This window comes from Phoxinus phoxinus, assembly GCF_949152265.1.
Source record: "Phoxinus phoxinus genome assembly, chromosome: 2".
In the NCBI taxonomy this organism is placed as follows: domain Eukaryota; kingdom Metazoa; phylum Chordata; class Actinopteri; order Cypriniformes; family Leuciscidae; genus Phoxinus; species Phoxinus phoxinus.
Genome location: NC_136877.1, coordinates 6119849 through 6141699, shown reverse-complemented (window position 1 = coordinate 6141699; position 21851 = coordinate 6119849). Strand labels below are relative to the sequence as shown.

At 38.6% G+C, this 21851-nt stretch overlaps 1 protein-coding gene across 6 annotated transcripts in view; it reads right to left on the bottom strand.

Annotated features, from left to right (window-relative positions):
• Window positions 1-768: 768 nt before the first annotated feature.
• Window positions 769-21851, bottom strand: part of usp47 (ubiquitin specific peptidase 47) — a 37246-nt gene continuing 16163 nt past the window's right edge. For 4 of the 6 annotated variants that reach the window (XM_079588054.1, XM_079588052.1, XM_079588053.1 and 1 more), the window contains 20 exons: window positions 20850-20945; window positions 20621-20773; window positions 18739-18897; window positions 18255-18386; window positions 17597-17673; window positions 17431-17486; window positions 17197-17309; window positions 14537-14641; window positions 14174-14381; window positions 13901-14016; window positions 11908-12027; window positions 7797-8586; window positions 6290-6465; window positions 6065-6145; window positions 5833-5948; window positions 4946-5064; window positions 4616-4746; window positions 4028-4075; window positions 3808-3938; window positions 769-2204 (listed from right to left, as the gene is read on the bottom strand). In XM_079588054.1, coding sequence (XP_079444180.1) covers window positions 2030-2204; window positions 3808-3938; window positions 4028-4075; window positions 4616-4746; window positions 4946-5064; window positions 5833-5948; window positions 6065-6145; window positions 6290-6465; window positions 7797-8586; window positions 11908-12027; window positions 13901-14016; window positions 14174-14381; window positions 14537-14641; window positions 17197-17309; window positions 17431-17486; window positions 17597-17673; window positions 18255-18386; window positions 18739-18897; window positions 20621-20773; window positions 20850-20945 — 3102 coding nt within the window. In that variant the 3' untranslated portion in view covers window positions 769-2029. The remainder of the gene's footprint in view (window positions 2205-3807; window positions 3939-4027; window positions 4076-4615; window positions 4747-4945; window positions 5065-5832; window positions 5949-6064; window positions 6146-6289; window positions 6466-7796; window positions 8587-11907; window positions 12028-13900; window positions 14017-14173; window positions 14382-14536; window positions 14642-17196; window positions 17310-17430; window positions 17487-17596; window positions 17674-18254; window positions 18387-18738; window positions 18898-20620; window positions 20774-20849; window positions 20946-21851) is intronic. The other 2 variants (XM_079588051.1, XM_079588055.1) reach the window with 1 other exon arrangement.

Here is a 21851-nt window from a genome sequence, read left to right as displayed (position 1 = left end):
TAGATCATGTTTTTTATGTGTTAACAAGTAGTTCTCACTTTAGATTAGGTCACAAAAAATAGGAAATTAAGAAATGAAAATCTACACACTCCATCAATTAGGGTTAAAATAACTGTTGCCAAACATATAATATGCTAGAAACATAATAATCACTGCAATAATGATCCAATCATGGATTGCCTGCCCTACTTAAATCCAAACAGCGACTTTTTTTCAGATATTTCGATCTGATGGACAAAATAAGCTCACACAGTTTACATGTGTACGCGATCGGAGACGACGGAAATATAAACGGAGAGCATCAGCTTTAGTTTCTGCTCTGACAGTCACAAGATCAGCCAAACGCTGTGAGTGTGTGTTAGAAATCAGGAATGGCGAGAGAACATTGTGTTCGGTACGTTTTTCATCTTCAAACCAAACTTGAGTCTTCAGCCGACAGTTTAAATCCCGTCTGGCTAGAGCTCTTCCCATAATGTTCCCGCATTAGATCAGTAGACGGAGAGAAGACGGTGTTTTGTGGCGGTTTGAACACATTCGACCACATGAGCGTTTACACTACGAAAGCAATCCGGTCTAATGTGTTTTCCACTACCTCTAGAAGTGGACAAACTCAAAACGCTTTAGACCCTGTTTCCCTGTTTTTACAACTGTATTTAGCGTCGTCCACTTGTGATCCGATCGACCAAAACGCATCTTAACACCAGGTGTAAACAGCCTAACATGTGAGATCTTCATATATACGTCAACCTGGAAGCAGGCAAACAGAGATTGATTGTTGCTTTTTATTTCAGTATTGGCATGTCTACTGTGAACAGCTTGTGGCAGCATTAGGAGCCCAGAAACCTGCGTCGGTTCAGTCGAGCTCAAACACCGGTGTCCGAACCCTCCACTTCCAGCTACGCAAAAACAGCAGCGAGAAGCATTTCCGCACATGCACACACACACACACGCCTGCCACATCTGAACCCACAGGCTCTGTTCACATTGTGCAGAAATAAAAACGAAAAAATGAAAAATAAACACAGGACATGTCTATATGGAAAAAGAAAAGCCGAGTACAGATCATAAAAATTAAAACACGTGCCATTAAAAGTCACTCACAAGACCTAACATCACCTTTATCAGTCTGAAGTGAAATAATTTACATGAAAAAAAATAAATGAATCGGGTGAACAAAGCGCACTACTTGATTCATGTCGCCCTACTCTTAAAGGCTTGCAATTCATGTGTACCAGTGTCATAAGCCCCAGTAGGAAGTAGTGAGAGGAGGAGCTTCAGCAGTCAGTGGGCGGGGCAACAACCGCTAACCACACCCACACACAAAAGGAAGCATAAACTGCGAGAACAGAACCTGTTCAGCCAGAAAAGAAGCATTTAATTTCACAACTATGTGTTAAATAAACAGAAGGAGAGATATCCCAATATTCAAGTGAGAGCATCATACCCAAAATTTCAAGTGAAAGTGTCATACATCGACTGGAGTCGATCGAAGAGCTCTCCGAAATGGAAGATGAGCAGTGCGGGCGCTTGAAGGTGACTGGATACATTACGCACCGTGCTCGAGTGACTCGGGACGATGAGAATTTGACACGCTGGATCGCATCTCAAAATTATAGAGTGAGTGTTGGACAAACAGGAAATGCAGAGCGACGGGACGAAAAATCAATGGAGATGGCGCACCGAGAGTGCAAAATCAAGAGGCCGATAAAATCTCTCCCAAACTGCCCCCCTTTCTTCTAACAAACGCACCCATCTCTGTATTATTAAATCGATTTATCTGAATGATATTGAACTTGAAATAGCTTTTGCACTTCCCTTTAAACTTTACAGTACAATAAACTATGGTGCACAATAGTACTCTGAGACGCGCTATGCGTTCTGGAGCTCGAAGAAGAGAGCGTCAGCCGGACAGCGCTGGTGACGTTGATTCAACGTGTGGCCCAAATGCCAGGGTGGCTGGCAAGGCAGCGCTACACTGCAGCGGGCAGGTCAGATAGAGAATAGGGAAGGATAGCCCCCCCCCCGCCTCTCAGTCCTGTCCTGGGTCTTTGGTGGGCCCTCCGTCCAGGTATATTTTGAGGGCCTTCTCTTTGCGGGGGGAGTAGCTGACCCGGTGGCCCGTCTTCAGCAGGCGACTGCTCTCCTTCTTCATCAGTTCGTTGCGCTCCTCTTCAGACAGATCCATGAGATCCTCAGTGCTGTCCCTGTGGAGGAGGGAGCCAGGGAACGCGTGAGTGAAGAGTTGACCAGCAAGCAACTGGTCAATCACTGATTAAACTCATTCATTTAGTTAATTTTAGCTTTAATAACGACATGTTAAATGTTAAATTAAAGCAATTTTAATAACATAGCATAACCAGCCTAACAAACCTAAAACGATAAAATCCACATTAAAGCAATAATTAAATAATAAATCAATTTAATCAAAACAATAACATAAACATAATATAATATACCAGCCTAACATTAACTAGCCTTTAATTATACCAATTGAACTAGTCTGACAACTCACTGACCAGTCGATTCTGAAAATGTGCATTTTTAAACTTCAAACTGTTTAAAAAGATGCACATAGTATGTCTTAAATAATGCTATTTTAAAGGTTCCTGATTTCAGTCTCCTACAACAGGCATCCGAGGTCAAAAAACACTTAAATTTTCTCATAATATCCATTGCAGCATCACCTCTTTTCTCACAGTGTCTGAAACAGTTCGATAAAGGATTCAGTTTCTCTAAACCCCTCCTTTGCTAGAGCTTCCTCTGCTCTGATTGGACAGATGGACCCAGTGTGTTGTGACTGCTTACAGCACGTGTCAGAAACTAAACGGCCATTACCATATCTGAATTTCACTTCCTCAGCACTAGTAAACACAGTGATATAAACAGTTATTGCGCCGGTTTTACTGGATCAATTTCATCTTTTGGAAGTGCATCAAACTGGATTTGCTTTTGCAGCGCAGAAAACAGCGTCTTCTCAACATGTCGACCACATGAACCACACTCTTCCAGGCCTCAGCTACATCTACAGTGTTTGGAGGGGTCAAAGTAGACAACGTTTGCGGACAGCCAATGAAGACCATAGGTTGGCATTATGCAAATATATTACAAACCTACGAAGGTTCGTGCAAGAAGTGAGACTGGAATTACTGACGACTCATTTCAGACAGTTCATAATAAAATAATTGGGAGACACTAACTCCATTTATCCATTGCACTTTGATCTTTGAAACTCTGCAGACCTTTTACATTCACAATCAACTATATTACACACTTCATGAAAGGTAATATGTGACCCTGGACCACAAAACCAGTCACATGGGTCACAATTTTGAAATAGAGATGTATACATCATATGAAAGCTGAATAAACAAGCTCTCCATTGATGTATGGTTTGTTATGATATTAATAGGCCGGGATACAACTATTTGAACATCTGGAATCTGAGGGTGCCAACAAATTGAAACATTGAGAAAATAGCCTTTAAAGTTGTCCATTTATGTTCGTGAATTGTGCAGCATTCACTCACAAAAATAAATGTTATATATATATTTACGGTAGGAAATTTACATCTTTATTGAACACGATCTTTACATAACATTCTAATGATTTTTGGCATAAAAGAAAAATCGATAATTTTGACCCATACAATGTATTGTTGGCTTTTGCCACAAATATACCCGTGTGACTCCAGACTGGTTTTGTGTTCCAGGGTCACATATATGAAAAAGCATAATAGAGGCAGTTTAAAATAGAATTTCCTTTCAAAACATAGAGACTAATTGCATTTATGAAAGGGAAAGGCTTTACCTGTAGAAGATCACAGCACCGTCATCACAGATGTAGAGCGGCCACACATTGAGGGTGGAGACTTTAGGATTCCAGTCTAAATCCTGATGGATCTCCAGCACTGAAATGTCACAAGGAAAAGTTCCTCGTCCCTGTAGGAGAAACAAGACACTCATATCTGAGGCACTGCGAGAAGGGCATCTGAAACTCAACTAAATCTGATCCCAAAAGACTGCCGTACCTTGGCAAACTCCAAGTTTTCTAAAGGAATTCCACTCATTTCACTGAGCTGAGGAAACAAAGAAATGAGATTAGCACTCAAATGACAATTGACCCTTCGCAGGGAGTTTGATTGACAGGCGATCTGACCAATCATCATCCGCCATTTTTGTCCGACAAAGCAGTCAGGAGAGTTAGTAGATTAATGTCGGTGGATTAGAAGTTGAAAAACGGAGTGTACTGACGCCTTTGCGCGGATAAAACAACATTCCTTCTGATGTTCATTCATGTTTATTTGATGCTATAAATGAACTAGAAGGAAGAAATGATCAGTTCACGAGCAGCTTATGATGCTCTACAGCGATCTGTCAGACAAATGACCAAATTTGAAAGTTGAGACTGTTTCATATCAAAAGTAAGCTGGTCTGTCAGTGTGTTGTCAGTGTCCTCTTTGCTCCGTGTGTATTTTTCAATGTGTGAGAACATGATGTGTGGCGTGAGCGGCGTGGCTTGTCGGACATAGCAACAGTAACTAAAGGGGGCGGGTCTTTGCGAACGGCCAATTGGGAATTCTAAGCATTCATCAGCAACATTTCCATATTCCACACACCTTCTCCTTGAGCTCCTCGACGCTGCTGCTCTCCAGCACCACCTCCCGAAAGGCCTCGAGCTTCATCTGGGCAGGACACCAGCGGCGGGTCAGAACCGCTAACTGAGACATGGACTTCATCCGCTCCGGTTCTACAAGCAAGGAAATCAATGATGGACAAAATACAGTAGTCAACATTTGAAGTGGATCAAATAAAGTTCATCAAAGTTGTCCTCAGACAAGAACGGGTATTGTTCAAAATTCATGTAGAACTTTGATAAAAGTTTTGATCCACTTCAAATGTTGACTACTATATTAGGCTTGGAAAATGTATGATAAACATGTCTTCACCGTCAAGGACTTCCAGGAACACCTCCCAGTTACTGGAGATGTTGATGTCCTCCTCATAGACGTGATAATCCAGAAACACTGTGCCTGGGTTCTTCCAGGTCTTCTTCCTGAGTCTAAACCTGCGACACACAGAGGCACACACACATCTAGTTTGTATTCTGAGGCGTTGATCGTCCTCTGCTGTGAGTCAGTGTGTTTAAAGGTCAGTTGCTGCAGTGAAGCATTGAGATGTGACAGAATGTGGATGTGCGTCCAAAACTGTTGCAGGATGAGTCAGGCCCGAGACAACAACAGTCATCTCAAACACAAGAAAACTGGGATTTCAGATGATTCACCATGGAAAAATTGCAGTATTTATTACAAATGATTTATCAGTGCATATAAATTCAAGTGCCTTCAGAATCTTTAATCAAAATGACTTTCCCAACATCTCGGAATGACATCTCTTCTCTGATGAGTAAGGGCGACCAATAGTCCAACATGTTTTTGAAGCGTTGATCATTGTAGCCAATCACAGACATAATATGTTGAGCACATGAACACAATAGCCAATCAGAGGTGTTTAAGAATAAGTTCAACGGAGCACAAAATGCTGGTAATGTAAAATTTTGTACATTTCACCGACTTGGTACCGAAGTCGGTACTTTTGACAACACTAGTCTGAGATGTCTTTATGTGGGTGCATGTAGGTGGAGGGCTGGAAAATGTTCTTTATCTACAAAATGGAGGCCAGCAGAAAAGGTTTGGGAACCACTGGATTAGCCAATGATAAAGGATGCTTACATAGAAGTCTTAAAGGTACAGTAGAATAAATCATGAATGATTCTGGCGTAAAACATCTTGACTAAAATAAGTAACCCTGTCCAAAATGTTTGATATGAGCTCACCTGTCTATGCTGAGGTCCAGTTTGCACTGGTCTTTGAGTTGAGGCAGCAACTCCTCCTTAGACTGCCGAACAGTCATTCCCTTAGCGAACACAGTATCCAAAAGGAACTTACAGGGCTGTCGAAACAAAACAATACATGTTACATGTGCACAATGATTTCAGAAAAATCGTTGCACTGTAGAATAGGAAAAGTACATCCATTTCCAATTGCACAAAAACTTTTGTGGCTCACCTCTGGGTCATTAACTAGCAGCTGGTACACCTTCACCCTGTACTCTCCTTTCTTCAGTGCACGTCCCAATCGAATCGTGATCTGTTCAACAGCAGAGCAGACGTGCTTATCAATATGTACGCTGTAATTTATGTATTCAATCTAGTGGAATTGCAAGGACACACCCCAGTATGGTTGTCTTTGCATGTTAAACTGGGATTGGAGAAAGTGCAGTTACAAACTCACCTTGTTGTCATCCGAAAAAGAGGAGAGCGTCTCATTGAGCCGCACGCTCTCAAACTCCTGGTTGTTGGCATAAACCCGGAAGACCTTAAACTGAGTGGAGGGAACGCCGACAAACGGCTCGAGATTCTGTTTGAATGCAGCCAGTGTGATCCTCTTGTCAACATGGACAAGTAAACCTGAAACATACCATATTACCAACGTTAACTTTCAAGAACACAAACCACTGTTCTTTTGAACTTCCTATTTATCAAAGAATCCTGAAAAAAATGTATCATGGTTTCCACAAAAATACTTGTTTTCAACATTGATAATAATAATATGAAAAGTTTCTTCAGATTATTAGAATGATTTCTGAAGGATCATGTGACACTGAAGACTGGAGTAATGATGCTGAAAATTCAGCTTTGATCACAGGGATAAGTTACATTTGAAAATATATTCAAATAGAAAATTGCAATAAAATTATTCAAAATATTCAAAATTTGCTTAAACCAGCCTAAGATGGTTCACTTGTTTAACTGGTCTTCCAACCTGACCAACTGAACAGACTGGTTTAATCTTATTTTTTCTGCTGAGGTAAACATTGCCCGGCGCTTTTCTTTAGTTTAACTGTTTGACCTTTCTTTGGTTTTGCTAACATCTGGAGAGAGAAAAAAATGGTAACTTCACTTCAATACAAACTATAAAGTTGTAGTTCTTAAAAAAGTTACCAGTCTACGACTGCATGATATCGGAGAAAAACTGACATTGAGAAATTAGATTTTTCTGCAATCTATATTGCGATATGAAGCAATACTGCAATTTTCACCAGATGACCTGAATGGTTATATTTGAAAAGTATTAATTCATCTAGAATAATCAGGGTGATTTTGTAGGGCAGTGCATCTGCATAGGTAATAAAATATATTTTAAAAAGCTGCAAAATGTTTTTTTTACTGTTTATTTACTAAAAATAATAATTCTGGGGGGTATTTTATAGTATGAAAACTTTGGAATTTTGATTAATACTATAAAATAAAAACAAGGAATTTAATTAATCAATAAAAAATTTATTTCTTTTAGCACACTATGAAATTACAATACTAATATCTTAATTTTTTTTTATGTTAAACCATGTTTCTTGATTTTATTTGGCAGTTTGCGCGGCACTAAAAGCATGATATGTACATTGTTATTGTGATATGTTTTAATGTGATAGACGTATTGAGAACTCTTCGATTTAATTAAATAAATATACGCCCTGTCATTTAAGTTTGTTTTCACAGCCATACAAGCATCTATGTCTATTTCATGGCAAGATCGATGTATTTAAAAAATAAAAATAATTAAAAAAAAATGTTGGTCCCTGCGGTTTAAGAGTGAAGCTGTGTTCATTTACAAGCTGCAGCTCATTAATGTTTTTCTAGTGTCTCAGAGTGACACAGAGTGATGTTTTTCGCTCTAAGACACTGAAAAACACCATATCATGAGCTTAAACAGAAGAAGAAGAAAAACAGAGAAACTTTACTTTTCTGTCCTTCTCCAGATCCTTCCTCCTGAGAGTATGGCTCAGTTTTGAAGTACAGGTACAGGGCGTCAGCTTTGCTCTTGCCGTTCTCGTCGTACTCGCTGTCAGTGCCCGAGTCTTCCTCCGCCGTGTCCCACGTCTCCTTCTTCCCCTCGTGTGCTTTGGAGCGGCGGCTGCTGGTGATGCTGTGCGAGTCGAGGCCGTTAGCGAGCGGAAGCGGGCCGCTGTCTGCGTTACACAGCGTGTCGCTGCTGTGGCTGGAGCTCAGGATGTCACTGTCCACAGAGCTGGTGCTGCGGTCGTTGTTGACGTCCGAGTCCGAGCGCTCCTCAGAGGGGAACTGGTTGTCCGTGTCCGAGGCAACCCGCGTGGAGTTCTCCGTCTGGGAAGGCTGTGAGACAGCGTCCAGTTCCTGTGCTGGAGACTCGATGTGCTCGAAGTCGCTGTGATCGGAGCTCTTCTGACTGTCACTGTTGCTGGAGGTTTGCTGCTGCTGCTGCTGCTGCTGCCGTTGTTGTTGTTGTTGTAAAGAAAGGTTCTTCAGTTTCTCAGTACTCTCTTCAAGAATGGCCTCCACTGACTTTCTGCTGCCCTTTGCCCCATCAAAAGAGTCCACAGAGTCAGCGCTAGCTTTGGGGCAACTAGTTCTATTGGCCAAAGAGCCTGGCGATTGCTCGGGCAGGGAGACAAACAGTCTGATCGTGTTCCCGTGGCGATCCAGAAGCTTCCACAAAACAGAGTCAGTGAAAGCCACCTGATGATCTGTTGAGTCTGAGCTCTCCACGAAAACCTGAGAATAAACGAGAATAAAATGTACTATTTTAGCAAATATAAGTGAGTGTCCTGTATTTTGTGCTTAAAGTATCATGTAGTCAGTCTAGCAACATTCTAACAGCAAGTTCTATTGGAATTAACAGAGAGATAGTGAAATTTCTCATACACATAATGGAGCAGTGATAACTGTATGCCAAGGTTACGCTTTATTTTAAGGTGTCCTTGTTATTTAGGGCTGCAACTAACGATTATTTTAATAATCGATTAATCTGTCGATTATTTTTTCGATTAATCGATTAATCGGATAAAAATACAATAAAAAAAAAGCATTCATTCCCAACCCTTTATTCAAAAACAGAACTGACAGTGCAAATTCACAGTGCAAAAAAATCTTCAGAAAGTGCACAAACAGGTCGCTCCTTAATAGGGATGCACCGATACCATTTTTTCAGAACCGATCCGATACTAAAAATTCTGAGTATCGACTGATACCGATACCAGGGCAGTTTTTTTTTTTAAATCAAGTAGAATTTCTATAAATGTGTGTTGAACTGATAATCACTATTTTGTGTCTTAAACACATTCTACTTAATACAGACAACTTCATTACAAAAAAAAAAAAAAAAAAAGACCAAAGACCATAAATGCTATTATAAACTAGAATAGTGGATAATTAAGCATACAATTTAGTCTAGAAAAATCACAAGTGCACAATAATTGTATTAAATCTGAACATGAAAAAACTTTTAGTGAGGAACAAATATTAGAATAAGTGTAACACTAAATTTGGTAAAACGTTACACATTGCTCTTTGTATTGTTGTAAAATACATTCATGAAAAACAAGATAACAAAAATCAAAAAGATTAATTCTTTTATAGCCTACAATAAAATTGAGACATGTTTTAAATGTATAGCACATCGGTTTAATGAGGCAGCAACATGATGGATAGTACAGAACTAGAAAAGCTATTAATAATCGTTCATTGCGTCGCTGTATTATGATATGAAAGGCCCCAGTACAGTGCGGCACAAAGCGCTTATGCGCATCCCGAGCGCAGAATGATGCGCTTGAAGCAACACGAGTCACAGCGCGCAGCGCGTCGAGTCCGCGTTGAAAAGTTCAAATCACAAAGGAAAGACATATTGATGCGTAGTGTATTATACAATATCTATCTATCTATGCATTAGTTTATTGAGCATTTTCTTTTAACAGTTTTAAATGTCAGTTACTGTGCGCGTGAAGAACAATTATAGTGCTCTGACTCTACTGCAGTGTTATGAGAGACACCCGGTAGAAAGTAGTTAAGGTACAGCAATAAAGTCCAGCAAGATAAAGTTGTTTAATGCAAAACCATAGACCTTTATCTACAGATCAAGTATAATTATAGTAACATTGAATCATCTTGGAGAGAGTTGTTCATCGTGTTGACCGTCGTAACCGAACGCGACGCGCTGTTTGATGCTGAATGGAGAATGACTGACAGCCGCAGCGGAGGGAAACGTGTACGTGATCTTGAATTTAATGACTTAAATATTAATTTCTATCTCACATTATACTATATAATGGCTTCAGAACACTTATAATATAGTGCACGACAACTTTATGATGCTTTATAATGTTTTTGTCCCTTTTGTGGGGCTTAACAATAGCACAGAATATAAGCACAATTTTTTTTTTACATCTCCGTGTCGCGCGACACAACGAATCGATAATGAAATTCGTTGCCAACTATTTTAATAATCGATTTTTATCGATTCGTTGTTGCAGCCCTATTGTTATTAAAGTACTGAGTAACATTAATGAACAACTAGTGGTGCACGATATACCGGTACTAGAAAGGTATCGCGATACCCAGCTATTAAAATCGGTACGATATGAAATTTCATTAGTACCGGTACTTTAAGAGTGACGGCACTCTAAATAATAAGAGCAGTATTTCTTTATTTTGCGTTGATGTGTGACACACGGAGTCAGGATGTGTGTGTGCAGAGCTCTGCTTCCACTGTTTTCATTCACTAAACAACGGAAGCAGAACAGTAAAATATATACGCACAGCGAAACATTCATGCATGAGAAAATAAAGCGTGGGACGTGCTTGCGCGGCCGGGCTCAGACCTGAATGCCTTTCACACAGCATGCGATCGTGACTTCAGTTCTCTTTCGCGCATTATTAGGATTGAACAATCAAAATTCTTGGTAAAAATGTACGTCCTGGCGACTATTCACGTAAACGCAGTCAGGTATGTCTTTAGTGAACGAAAACCGTTTGTAAAAATAATCGTATGTGTTCCATTGGGTAGCCTACGTTTAGGTCTTAAAGGGCCAGACCAGCTGCCTAATATTCTGTGTGATTAATGTTAATGAAACAACAACAGAAAATAGACAAATCACCCAATGCTTGACTGAATAAATTTGATCTATTTATTAAGAATCAGTCTATAGTTCATTTATAGAGTAAAGACTTTATTTTTTTCAGCTACAGTACACTACTATTTAACAGTATCATTCAAAAAAGAAATTAAGCACTGTTAATTTTATTTGTCTCTTATATTATTTGTCATTTTGTTTGCAATTAGCTTTTTTGCTTATTTTTAATAGCAAATATATAATTAAATGAAATATCTATATTGTAATTATAAAATTACATTTAAAAAATATTAAATAACTCGTTTCAAAGAAATAAGATTTTGGTCATCCCAAACCTGTTCAGAATTGTGAAAGGTTAGCAAATGTTAACATGATTGATAACACTGTCTATGTTGCAAACATCTTTGCAAGGACGTGCACACTGGCATGTAATTATTATAATTTTATTTTATAACGGGGAAGGAATGGTCAAAAAGCAGGGCAGGAACAGAGTTAAGTTTTTTTTTATTAATTTATAAAACCATTGTAAGTTCATTCATATTTTTCAATTACTTTTACAGTTTCAGTTTTTTTCCCATGGTATCGATTCAGTATCGGTATCGAGGTATTTTAGTCATAATTTTGGTATCGTGACAACACTACGGCTGCACGATTAATTATTTTTATGAAATCCTAAAGGCTTCATTTATTTTTTAATAAAAGTGACGTACGGCTCTGTGATCCGTATAAACGCTGCTCCATCTGAAAGCACTGCGAGTTTGAGTCACTTATAACATGCATTTGAAAAAGCAACATATTTCCAAACATGAGAAGCATTTATGAACCTATTATCCAACAAAAGACAACTAAACAAATAAAGTGTTAGTCGCTTATGAAGAGCATTTAAAAATCAGTCATGTTCTACTTTGGTTAGGATGTGGCAGTTTCGGAACAGAGCCAATGAAAAGTGAGTGTAATGCTAGTTAACCTTGTTACTCCTGAAGAAACCTTCTGCTTTCAGAGTCTTGTTGGGCACGTAGAGGAGCCGGAGGTCATTATAGCAGCGCTCTAAGACAACGCGCATCGTCTCCGCACAAAGACCCGCGGCCTGAGAAGAACACAACCAGGAGACAACAGGTTAGATGGAAGCAGAAGTCCGTTTCAACTGTCTTTGGCACTTTACACAAATAGAGAACAAAACAGTGCTAGAAACTCCTCAATTAAATGATATCTGGCATATTTTTTCTTTTTCTACAAAGTATCAGTGAAAGCAGGTGCTTTACCTTCAGAGAATATTCAGATATTGGTGTGAAGAATTTAGATATTAGACAAATATTGCATTTTTGCTAATCTAATATGGGTCTAAATAGTTTAAAAGCCTCCTTTTGTGTGATTATTTTTAAGCAAATAAAACAATAAAATTAAGATAAATAAATGTGAAAATTTGAAACTACAAATAAAATATTTAAAAGAAACAGACAAAGGAAAAAAATTAAAAAGGTAAAAGGACTGCAGATTTTGCCTAAATTAGTCATTTTGGCTTTGGTAATTCAAAACTAAATTAATAATTTCTTCAATGAATTGTAATATCAATCTAACAGATTGTGTCAGAATTATCATATTGTTGTATGGTTATTTTAGGGAGGGGGATGTAATTACATTGGTATTATTTAGAGTTAGATAACGGTTTATCTAGCATTTATAATCGTTCTTTTTCTCAAGAACATCGGACTTGGACCTTCATTGCTTAAGGCGAGACGCGGCAGGCAAAAACATCGTTTTTTTTTTCACTGGTCAATTTTGAGATTTTGGGCTATTTGTCTTCAATAAGATGTTTTCTTTCAGACTTGTGGTGAAAAAAAGTCCAAAATACACATTTAGGTCTTTATTTTACTACACTTTGTCTATTTGCGTCAGTAGATTTCTCTGAAATTCAACAAAAGTTGCCGTTCTAAATCAACGCGCTGCTCCGCGATCTCTCTCTGCTTCCTTTTACACGCACATGGCTGGAAAGCTCTCTCTCTTCTGTACAATGCTGTCGGATCCAAATATGGTCATTTCCTTTTAATCAGTAACCAATCGTGAAAGTAAAATGGGCATTTAACCCTAAAAGCGAAATCTCATTGGCTGATGTCAATTTCTGACAACCTGATTCGTTCAGATGCATCACGTGACACGCTCTGACACTCAGATGTGTGTTTTTGACTGTTTTTCTGCTCAGTTGAAGGCCATAAATGCTGTGTTTATAAGTTTTGATGTGATTTAGGTCGTTTGTATTGTTGTTGCTAATGATTTGATAAGATATTGTGTCAGTAAATAGTTGTTTCCACTAAAAAAGTATGATTTTTTACATTACAAATCTTTAAATGCCTTTTTCTCAAAATGACTTTTCTCTCATACTCCAAGTCCGAAATCTCCTCTTCAGTAGCACCTATACACACCAAACTTTCCAGTCTTGTACCTAGTTATATTATGAAGACAATTACAGAGGGATTTGTAAATATATTATTCCTAGCCTGATTTATATAACATTTTATTCCAAAAAACATTGTGAAAATAAATTTTTTAAGGCTATTGACAGTATATTCTGTTTTACAGGATAACAAAAGTAGATATCCATAAATCCCTCTGTAATTTTTTTCCCATCTAATATGTGAACACAATGAAAAAAGAATTTTGAACCTGGCTTTATCCAATTCTGAGATTTCGTTTTTTAAAATATAGGCAAATTAGCGCATATTTAATTAGATAATGCCTAATTTGCATATTTAAACAATAAATTACAGAAAACTTGTAATACATTTTTTTCTCATCTTAATGTAGGTAATCAACTGGGAAAGTTTCATGGTGATATCTGCTAGTTACAAATATTTCCCTATTCACCTATAGTGTCTCGCCTTAAAAGACAGTAATGGGCCACAAATGTGAACCCTATTCATGGAAAGTGCCCTTAATATGTGTTCAGAAATGAGATTCTGTACCTGTGCAATGAGTTGCTTAAACTCAGTAATGGTCTGGTTGAGATAAGCCCTGACACTGACTGGAGCAGCAATAGACTCGCTCTTCAGATCCACCACATGGACCTTCACCATCACCTCTGCAATCAACACACACACACACATTATCAGCAGTTTACAGTGAGGAGGTTTCCGGTCAACCATGATGAGAATTATAGAGATCAAAGTCATTATGCATTTGTGTCATTCTTTCATTGAGACCTTGGTTGTATTGTAAATGTTCAGCTGAGTAAATACCTCCAGGTTTGTATGGCTGGAAGGCTTGGTCAGGTCTGCGGATCTCCAGGAGCAGGTCAAACATGTATGAAGATTTGACCCCGCCGAGCAGCAAACCCATGGGCATGTCTTCCTCACCTTCATACGAACGTTCCAGGTATTCATGAAACTCGTCGTATTTGACCAATCGACAGCAGTCCAGTTGCACCACTCCGTCCAGATCCATCAGCTGACAATCACACAGAACACAAGCAGTGATAACTTCAGAGAGACCAAGCTTGCTGATCTGTTTTTAAGGTTAATCTATCAGGCTAAAGACCAACTTAGCCTTAGAAAATCTGATGCAGAGGTGAAGTTTAGACACCAGTATGTAACACTACTCGCCTTGTAAGCCATTTCGGTTGCTTCTCTGAGAGTTTTGTCCTTGTGAACCTCCAGCTTATTCTCCATCATCATCAACTTCACTGGATGCATGCAGAATAGCTTGATCTAATGGAAGAAGACAGAATAATAAGGTTTGGTTCTAAACACTGACTCTCTGGCAACTCAAGAAGCATCGAAAACATCAAGGAACCTCAGTAAAGTGGATCACATAAACAGAGATCATGGGAAAGTTGATTCAAATTAGGAGTTTCCCATTTTCCATTCTTATGCACCATTTTGTAGTATGTATGTACCTGCAGTTGTGTGACACTGTTTTTATATCGTTTATGTAAGAGTTCAACATTAGACTTGAAATGTCTATATAGTCCTACAGGGATGATTTTTATAGGCCAAACCCCAGAAACGCTCTTCTGGTTCTATCATCCTGAAGTCAATGGTTTTTTTGGAACGGCTTTTGGTTAAATGCCTAAAACGAGGTATGTGGTGAACACAAGCTCAATATATTATCACGTTTTATTCTACAACAATACATACATCAGTACTACCTGATTTTTCCTTAAAGCGAGACACAGCAGGCAAAAACTTTTTTTTTTTTCACTAGTCAATTTTGAGATTTTGGCATATTTGTCTTCAATAACCGAATAAGATTTGTCTTCTTCTTTCAGACTTGTGGTGAAAAAAGTCAGAAATACACATTTAGGTATTTATTTTACTACACTTTTTCTGTTTGCATCTGTAGATTTCTCATAAATTCAACAAAAGTTGGCGTTCTAAATCATCCCGCTGCTCCGCGATCAATGTCTGCACCCTGTCATTCACACACACCGTTAGCTATCTCTCTCTCTCCTGAACAATGCTGTCGGATCCAAATATGGTCCTTTCCTTTTTATCAGCAATCAATCGTGAAAGTAAAAGGCTGATCTCATTGGCTGATAAATCTTTAAAGCCCGTTTTCTCAAAATGACTTCTCTCATTCTCAAGTCCGAAATCTCCACTTCAGTAGCACCATTATATACACCAAACTTTCCAGTCTTGTACCTAGTTATATTATGAAGACAATTACAGAGGGATTTGTAAATATATTATTCCTAGCCTGATTTATATAACATTTTATTACAAAAAACATGGCGAAAATCAATTTAAGGCTATTGACAGTATATTCTGTTTTACATGATAACAAAAGTAGATTTCCATAAATCCCACTGTAATTTTTTCCCATCTAATATATGAACACAATGAAAAAATATTTTTTAACCTGGCTTTATCCAATACTCAGATTTGTATATATATATATATGCAAATTAGCACAAATTAGATATTGCCTAATTTCCATATTTAAACATTAAATTACAGAAAACTTGTAATACATTTTTTTCTCATCTTAATGTAGGTAATCAACTTGGAAAGTTTCATGGTGATATCTGCTAGTTAAAAATGTTACCCGATTCACCTGTGGTGTCTCGCCTTAAGGACTTTTACTTGTCTTAAAAATGGCGGTTGTTAAAAAGTGTCTAAATGGAACTACAGAGTCTTGTTTGTTTTTGTATCTTTAGGTTCGGTGTTAAAAATTACATTATGAAAGCTAAGCAAGCCAGGGCTAAATGTATAATTTTCTTTCTTGCTCTGGACCAAACGAACCAAGAGAACCGAACTGCAAGTGTGAACACACCCTTAAATAAACATTTTAGATAATTGTGCCAATTAGGGCTGTTTTCGACTAAGGATTTTCATAGTCGAATCTGATTCGTTAGATTTTGCCATAGTCGACTGATAGTCGAACCTTTTTTTTTTTTTTTTTTTTTTTTAGATAGCAGCTAGATTTTTTCCATTTCAAACAAAAGAGCTAAAAAACACATATCACACATATATCATAACATTTCATAAACATGAGGAGCAATATGAGAGAGAAATTTGGTGATCGTTGTTTAGGTAGGCTACATTAAACCACGTAAAGCTTTTTAACGCACATGAGAACCGCGTGGAGTCAACTCACAGCCGCTCCGCAGCCCTGCTGAAAATGTGAAGCAGAAACGCTTAATATCAGATAACGTCCATAATAATTGGACTCCGGGTTCGATTTTTTTTACCATTTTCAGTGGTCATGAGGAGCAATATGAGAGGGAAATTTGGTAATCGTTGTTTAGGTACATTAAACCACGTAAAGCTTTTTAACGCACATGAGAACCGTGTGGAGTCAACCCACAGCCGCTCCGCAGCCCTGCTGAAAATGTGAAGCAGATTTTTGAATACATTTTTATTTATTTACATTAGTAAGCTACAGGACATCGTCTTTCAAAACATGACCTGCGCGAAAGCGAAAAAATAAATAAAATTGTACCCAGCCCTTCTGAAAATGCGAATGCGTCTCTGTCCCCAGCACATTTCAAACCAAACTGACGCCCATGTATTCGACTATGAGGTTCATAGTCGAATCAGACCTCTCCGAATCGAATCGTCGAATCCTCGACTATTAGAAGTCAGCCCTAGTGCCAATTAGATAATTGTGCCAATTGTGCACTGCTTGGAACAGCCTTTGCGTAGAGAGTGATGCCAAAAATGCTGTCTAGGTAGGCAGCTCATTAGGGTTTGGGACACAGCCCAAGTCTCCATGGCACGCAGTTACAGAACCGAGCACTGGTTGTGCTGAGCAGAAACGTTACCTTGCATGTGTTGCGCTCGATCTCTCTTTGCCTCTTCTCCTGCTCCTCGGACTCTTTCTCTCGCTGCACCAGTTTCTTTATGTGCTCTGGGAAGTCGTCCACTTCCAGGAATTCTGCAAACACACAGAGAGTACCGTACATTAAATTCCAGCATCTCGGAAAGAGGGAGCAAGATCATTGATAATACTTTTTTTATATGGAGGGTGTAAAAAGTATCCATGTCAGTTCCCTTACTTGCATTTCTGGAGGGGTCTTTCAGTCTGTACATGAGCATGTATGCATTTGTAGAGCTGTTGGGGCATAAAAGCAGAAGATTTGGTAAAACTTTACTTTATAATGTGATTTACAAGGGTATTTTTTCGTTGGCATCACAAATATAGGACTAGGAGGATTTAAACACCTGGCAAAGGCACTGGAGTAATAGCCCCTGCTCCCTGAGGATCCGCCATATGTCTTCCGGATGTCATCCTGCGTGATCTGGAACACACACACGATGGCCATAACACAATTTACAACCCTGTATTATTTTCTTTCTTTCTGTGAAAAACAGAGATGTTATGATGAGAAATCTAGGACCATGGGTCTCATTCACAAACTGTGTGCACGTCTTGCGTACGAACATTTTCATGAATAATTCATGATTCATCAATAGCTTATACACACACAAACAAGTGTTCAACTAATATAGACAACTTAGAGTTCGACTAATATTGGAGTGAACTCAAACATCCAAGTTCTCAGGTAAGAGAATTTCACATTTCAAGCTGACTAAACTTAAAAGTGAAAGTTGATAAATTACAGCGATATAAACATCATGTTTTGCTGAGAGTGGTGAAGGGCTGTAAAGGAAACGTTGTGCAGAAAGTCCTGATATGAAGATGGTTTGGGCATGTTTTATGCAAATGACCAACCTAGAGCACTCGGTTGCTTAATTCGAATACTCCAAATTAATTAGTGCATATAAATACCAATAATCCGCACAATTATAAGTGAATGAGACCCAAAGATTTCATTTTTGGCTGAACCATTCCCTTTTAGATTGATGCTAGCCTGCTGACCTTGCTGACGTGCTGGTCATTGAAGCTGTACCATTGGCTGTCACTGAAGGACTTGATGCAAGCGTAGTAGTGCCCACCTGCAGCACTCCCAGAATGCACCATGACCGAGAAGAGTTCAAAGGTCAAAGAGCTCTATAAAGGAGACAGAAGAGGCATGCTTAGAGTTCAGTACAGCACTTGAGCATTTGGGTTCAGATAGATAGATTGTTTTTTTTATTTAATACCATGTCAGCATCTAAGGCTATTTTCATGGCAAAAATTTAATTACAAAAATACAAATATCATATAAATACAATAAAACAAACACAACAATTTTATTTATTAATCATATGATAAAAAAAATCCAAAGACTTTTCAGGATTTTTCTTACTAAATAAGTCCTTAAGTGAAATAACTTCATAAAAGAGCATTCTACGTGTATAAAACCCAGGACAGTCCAATAAAATATGTTTTTTTGGGGGGTTCAGAGAGGACGTGAGGTAACCTTTGGTTTGAGCACCCGCTCTGCAGTGCTGGTGTTATCCAGACAGATGCCCTCGTCCACGCCATCATCCGTGGAGAAATCGTTGCTCATCTGGTCACTGTGGCAGCTTCCTTCATTCTCCGCACCACTGTCAGTGCAGCTCTCGGTCTGAGGTGACTTCTGCAGACAAAACATGTCATTAATGCATCAAAATTATGGTTTTAAATAAGTGTTTTCTAAGGAAGCCCTGAATAATTAGGCAATTCGATTTGCATTAAGGGGCATTTACACAGGATGTGTTCAAAAACAACGGGTAGAGTGCAAAATAATGGAACATTATGCAAAATGTTGTTTTTGTCATTATGTTTTGTCAAATGTCATTATGATTTTTAAAGTTACTATTTTGCAAGATTGGAAATAATCCAAGATATTTGAAAGGAACAAAGACATTTGCTTTTCATCCCCTCTTCTCTAAAGGCACAGCGGTGCTGATAGTGATCTAGGTCTGTAGGCCAGAGGTTTTGGACAATGGGGGAAGTTGTGATTGTCTGATTGGTCAGTTTGAATATCGCACACCTGGGTGTTAGTCACATAAAAACAAATTGTCCAGAGCAAAATTGGAAATGTATAATAAAAAATAAATCTATATATTGATCAAAATGTAATCAACTTTATTTGTAAAGCACTTATAGAAACTGTAGTTGACCAAAAGTGCTGTACAGAGTGCAAAAATGCCAAACAGTAGGCACACAATGAAGACAAATGAAACATGTCAGATACAATGAATAAGAGTGCATTGAAGTCAAAACAGAGCAACAAATGGTAAGACACAAAACGTTATTTTTTTCGTCTGTGGGTTTTCGTTTCAAAGGTTGGCTCACTCCTGGTAAAAGTCGCCACATAACAGCTAATAAGCGTCCGCTAGCGATGCAATGTAAGCGATGCAATGTAACTTTACGAAGTTAGCTGCAGTACCAGCTAGCAACAGACCGTCTCTAGTGCTCCAAGTCGTGCGGCACTGTTTACCTTACGGCCCCCGAGACAGTGCAGCGAGACTTGGAGGCGGAGCGCTAGAGACGTTATGTGGCTAGCTAACCTCATCCCCAGATTAGTGACTGGACAACACAACAACTCCGAGCCATCATGCCAGATATTTTATAACATTACAAAATGCAAGTGTAATAAACATTTTATTACATTACTATTTTGGTATGATGAACATTCACCTGCCAGTGTGGAGGATAGCCTTTTGAGATTTACTCGCCAAACGGAAAATCTACCCGCATTTGGCGCTTGGCGGGTGTTAATTTCGGACCCTGGATGCAAGCAGTTTATATTTATTATACGGTATATATTGCCCAGTGCGAGTATATTGTATGAATGCAAATAAAGTTGGACATAAACATATCCAACTTTATATAAAATGCATGGCGATTCTCATTTTGCAATGAAATAAATTATATACACACCGCGTGTGTGTGTGTGTGTGTGTGTGTGTGTGTGTGTGTGTGTGTTGCATACGCAGGTAAAGTAGAATGTATTATATATCCAACTTTTAATGTATTGCTAGGCGATAATAATATTTACATTTTTAGATGATATAACAATCAAGCTGTTGAGATTTGCTAATCATTTCATATTTCAACAGAACCTAATTAATACTATCGTAATTTAACCATTTTCTTTCAAACATGTTTAGTAAGCCTGACATCAATATTCATCCCACTCTAAAATAAAGTGAGGCATGAAGTCAAAATCAGACATTGTCCCTCGAATTAAAAAAACAATCACAAATGGTGACCAGAGACACATTTGAGATATTAATACCAGATGTGAAGAGGGCAGGAGAGACCAGTTCAGCTTTCTTTAACAAGAGGAAAGAGATCATAAAGCCGTGTCTCACCTCGTCCTCGACGTCAATGAAGGGGCTCATGTCCAGCTCCTCGGGGAAGGTCATGCGGTCGTTGAGTTTAATGCGGTGCATAGTGGTGTAATCAAAGTCGAAGCGCTTCAGCTGCAGAGTCAGCAGGTACGGGAAATGGAGAAATCTCAGGCCCTGGAGAGAGAAATACTGCGTAAGAAACTGAAATGTGGTGGAGGACTAGACAATCATCGTGTCTGATCTGATTCACCTTGCGGGCGTCACATTTCTTTTTGCAGCGCTCACAGAAGTATTGGTTGGGCCCGTCGAGAGTCTCAGGCTGAACGAAGGCCTGCAGGGCTTCTTCCTGTTCAGCAGAAAATGAGTGGATAATAAGGACAAACATGCTTCTCTTTCATTAACATTCAGCAACTGTGTTCTCATTAACATAGAAATAACTTAAAAGTATATAAATAACACTGTTTAAAGAGGACCTATTATGCCCTTTTTCAAAGTCTTGATTTTGTTTTTGGAGTCTCATTCACAGAAATGTGAATGCTTCTCACTAGATCTCGCAGCGATGTTATTACTTCAGTGGCGAATGCAAAAGCTTTCTTTACTGGATCTCTTAGCGCTGTGTAGTAACAGTGTCGCTTGATCAAGATCGGCTCGCGCTGCATTGGTCCAAACTGATAAATGGTCCGTGAACCACAAAATAATGAGTAGCACAGTTTTGTTACGCTTTCATTACGTTTGCCGTTTGATGTTGGGCAATGTTGTGGTCGCGCCAGCATCTCTTACATTATGAGCGCACGCCTATATTTGAAATTTTGGTCGTCAGGAAAAATAGTCCAATGAACCGTTCGGTTTGTAATAAGTACTGAAACGAAAGCCTCGTATCGAACGATTCAATACGAATACATGTATCGTTACACCCCTATTGGTCAACCGCTTCAAGCGTTACCATAACCGTTAGTTTCAACATTCACACTACTTACTAACTCAAACAGGCCCCGCCCTTTTATTTTAATGCCATTATGCCTTGGACGGGAATTATTTAAATGAGGAATATTGTGACGTGTTCGTTCCCGGAATAAAACTCCAGACTACAATGGGAACTTTGCAGACCTTTTTTATGCTCAAACAGCAACATTACACACTAAAGAAAGTTGAGAATGTAAAAAAAAAAAAAACATAATAGGACCACTTTAAAATAACTTTAGAGCACTTTGGATGATATCCTGACTTGTAAATATATTTTCTGATTGGCTGT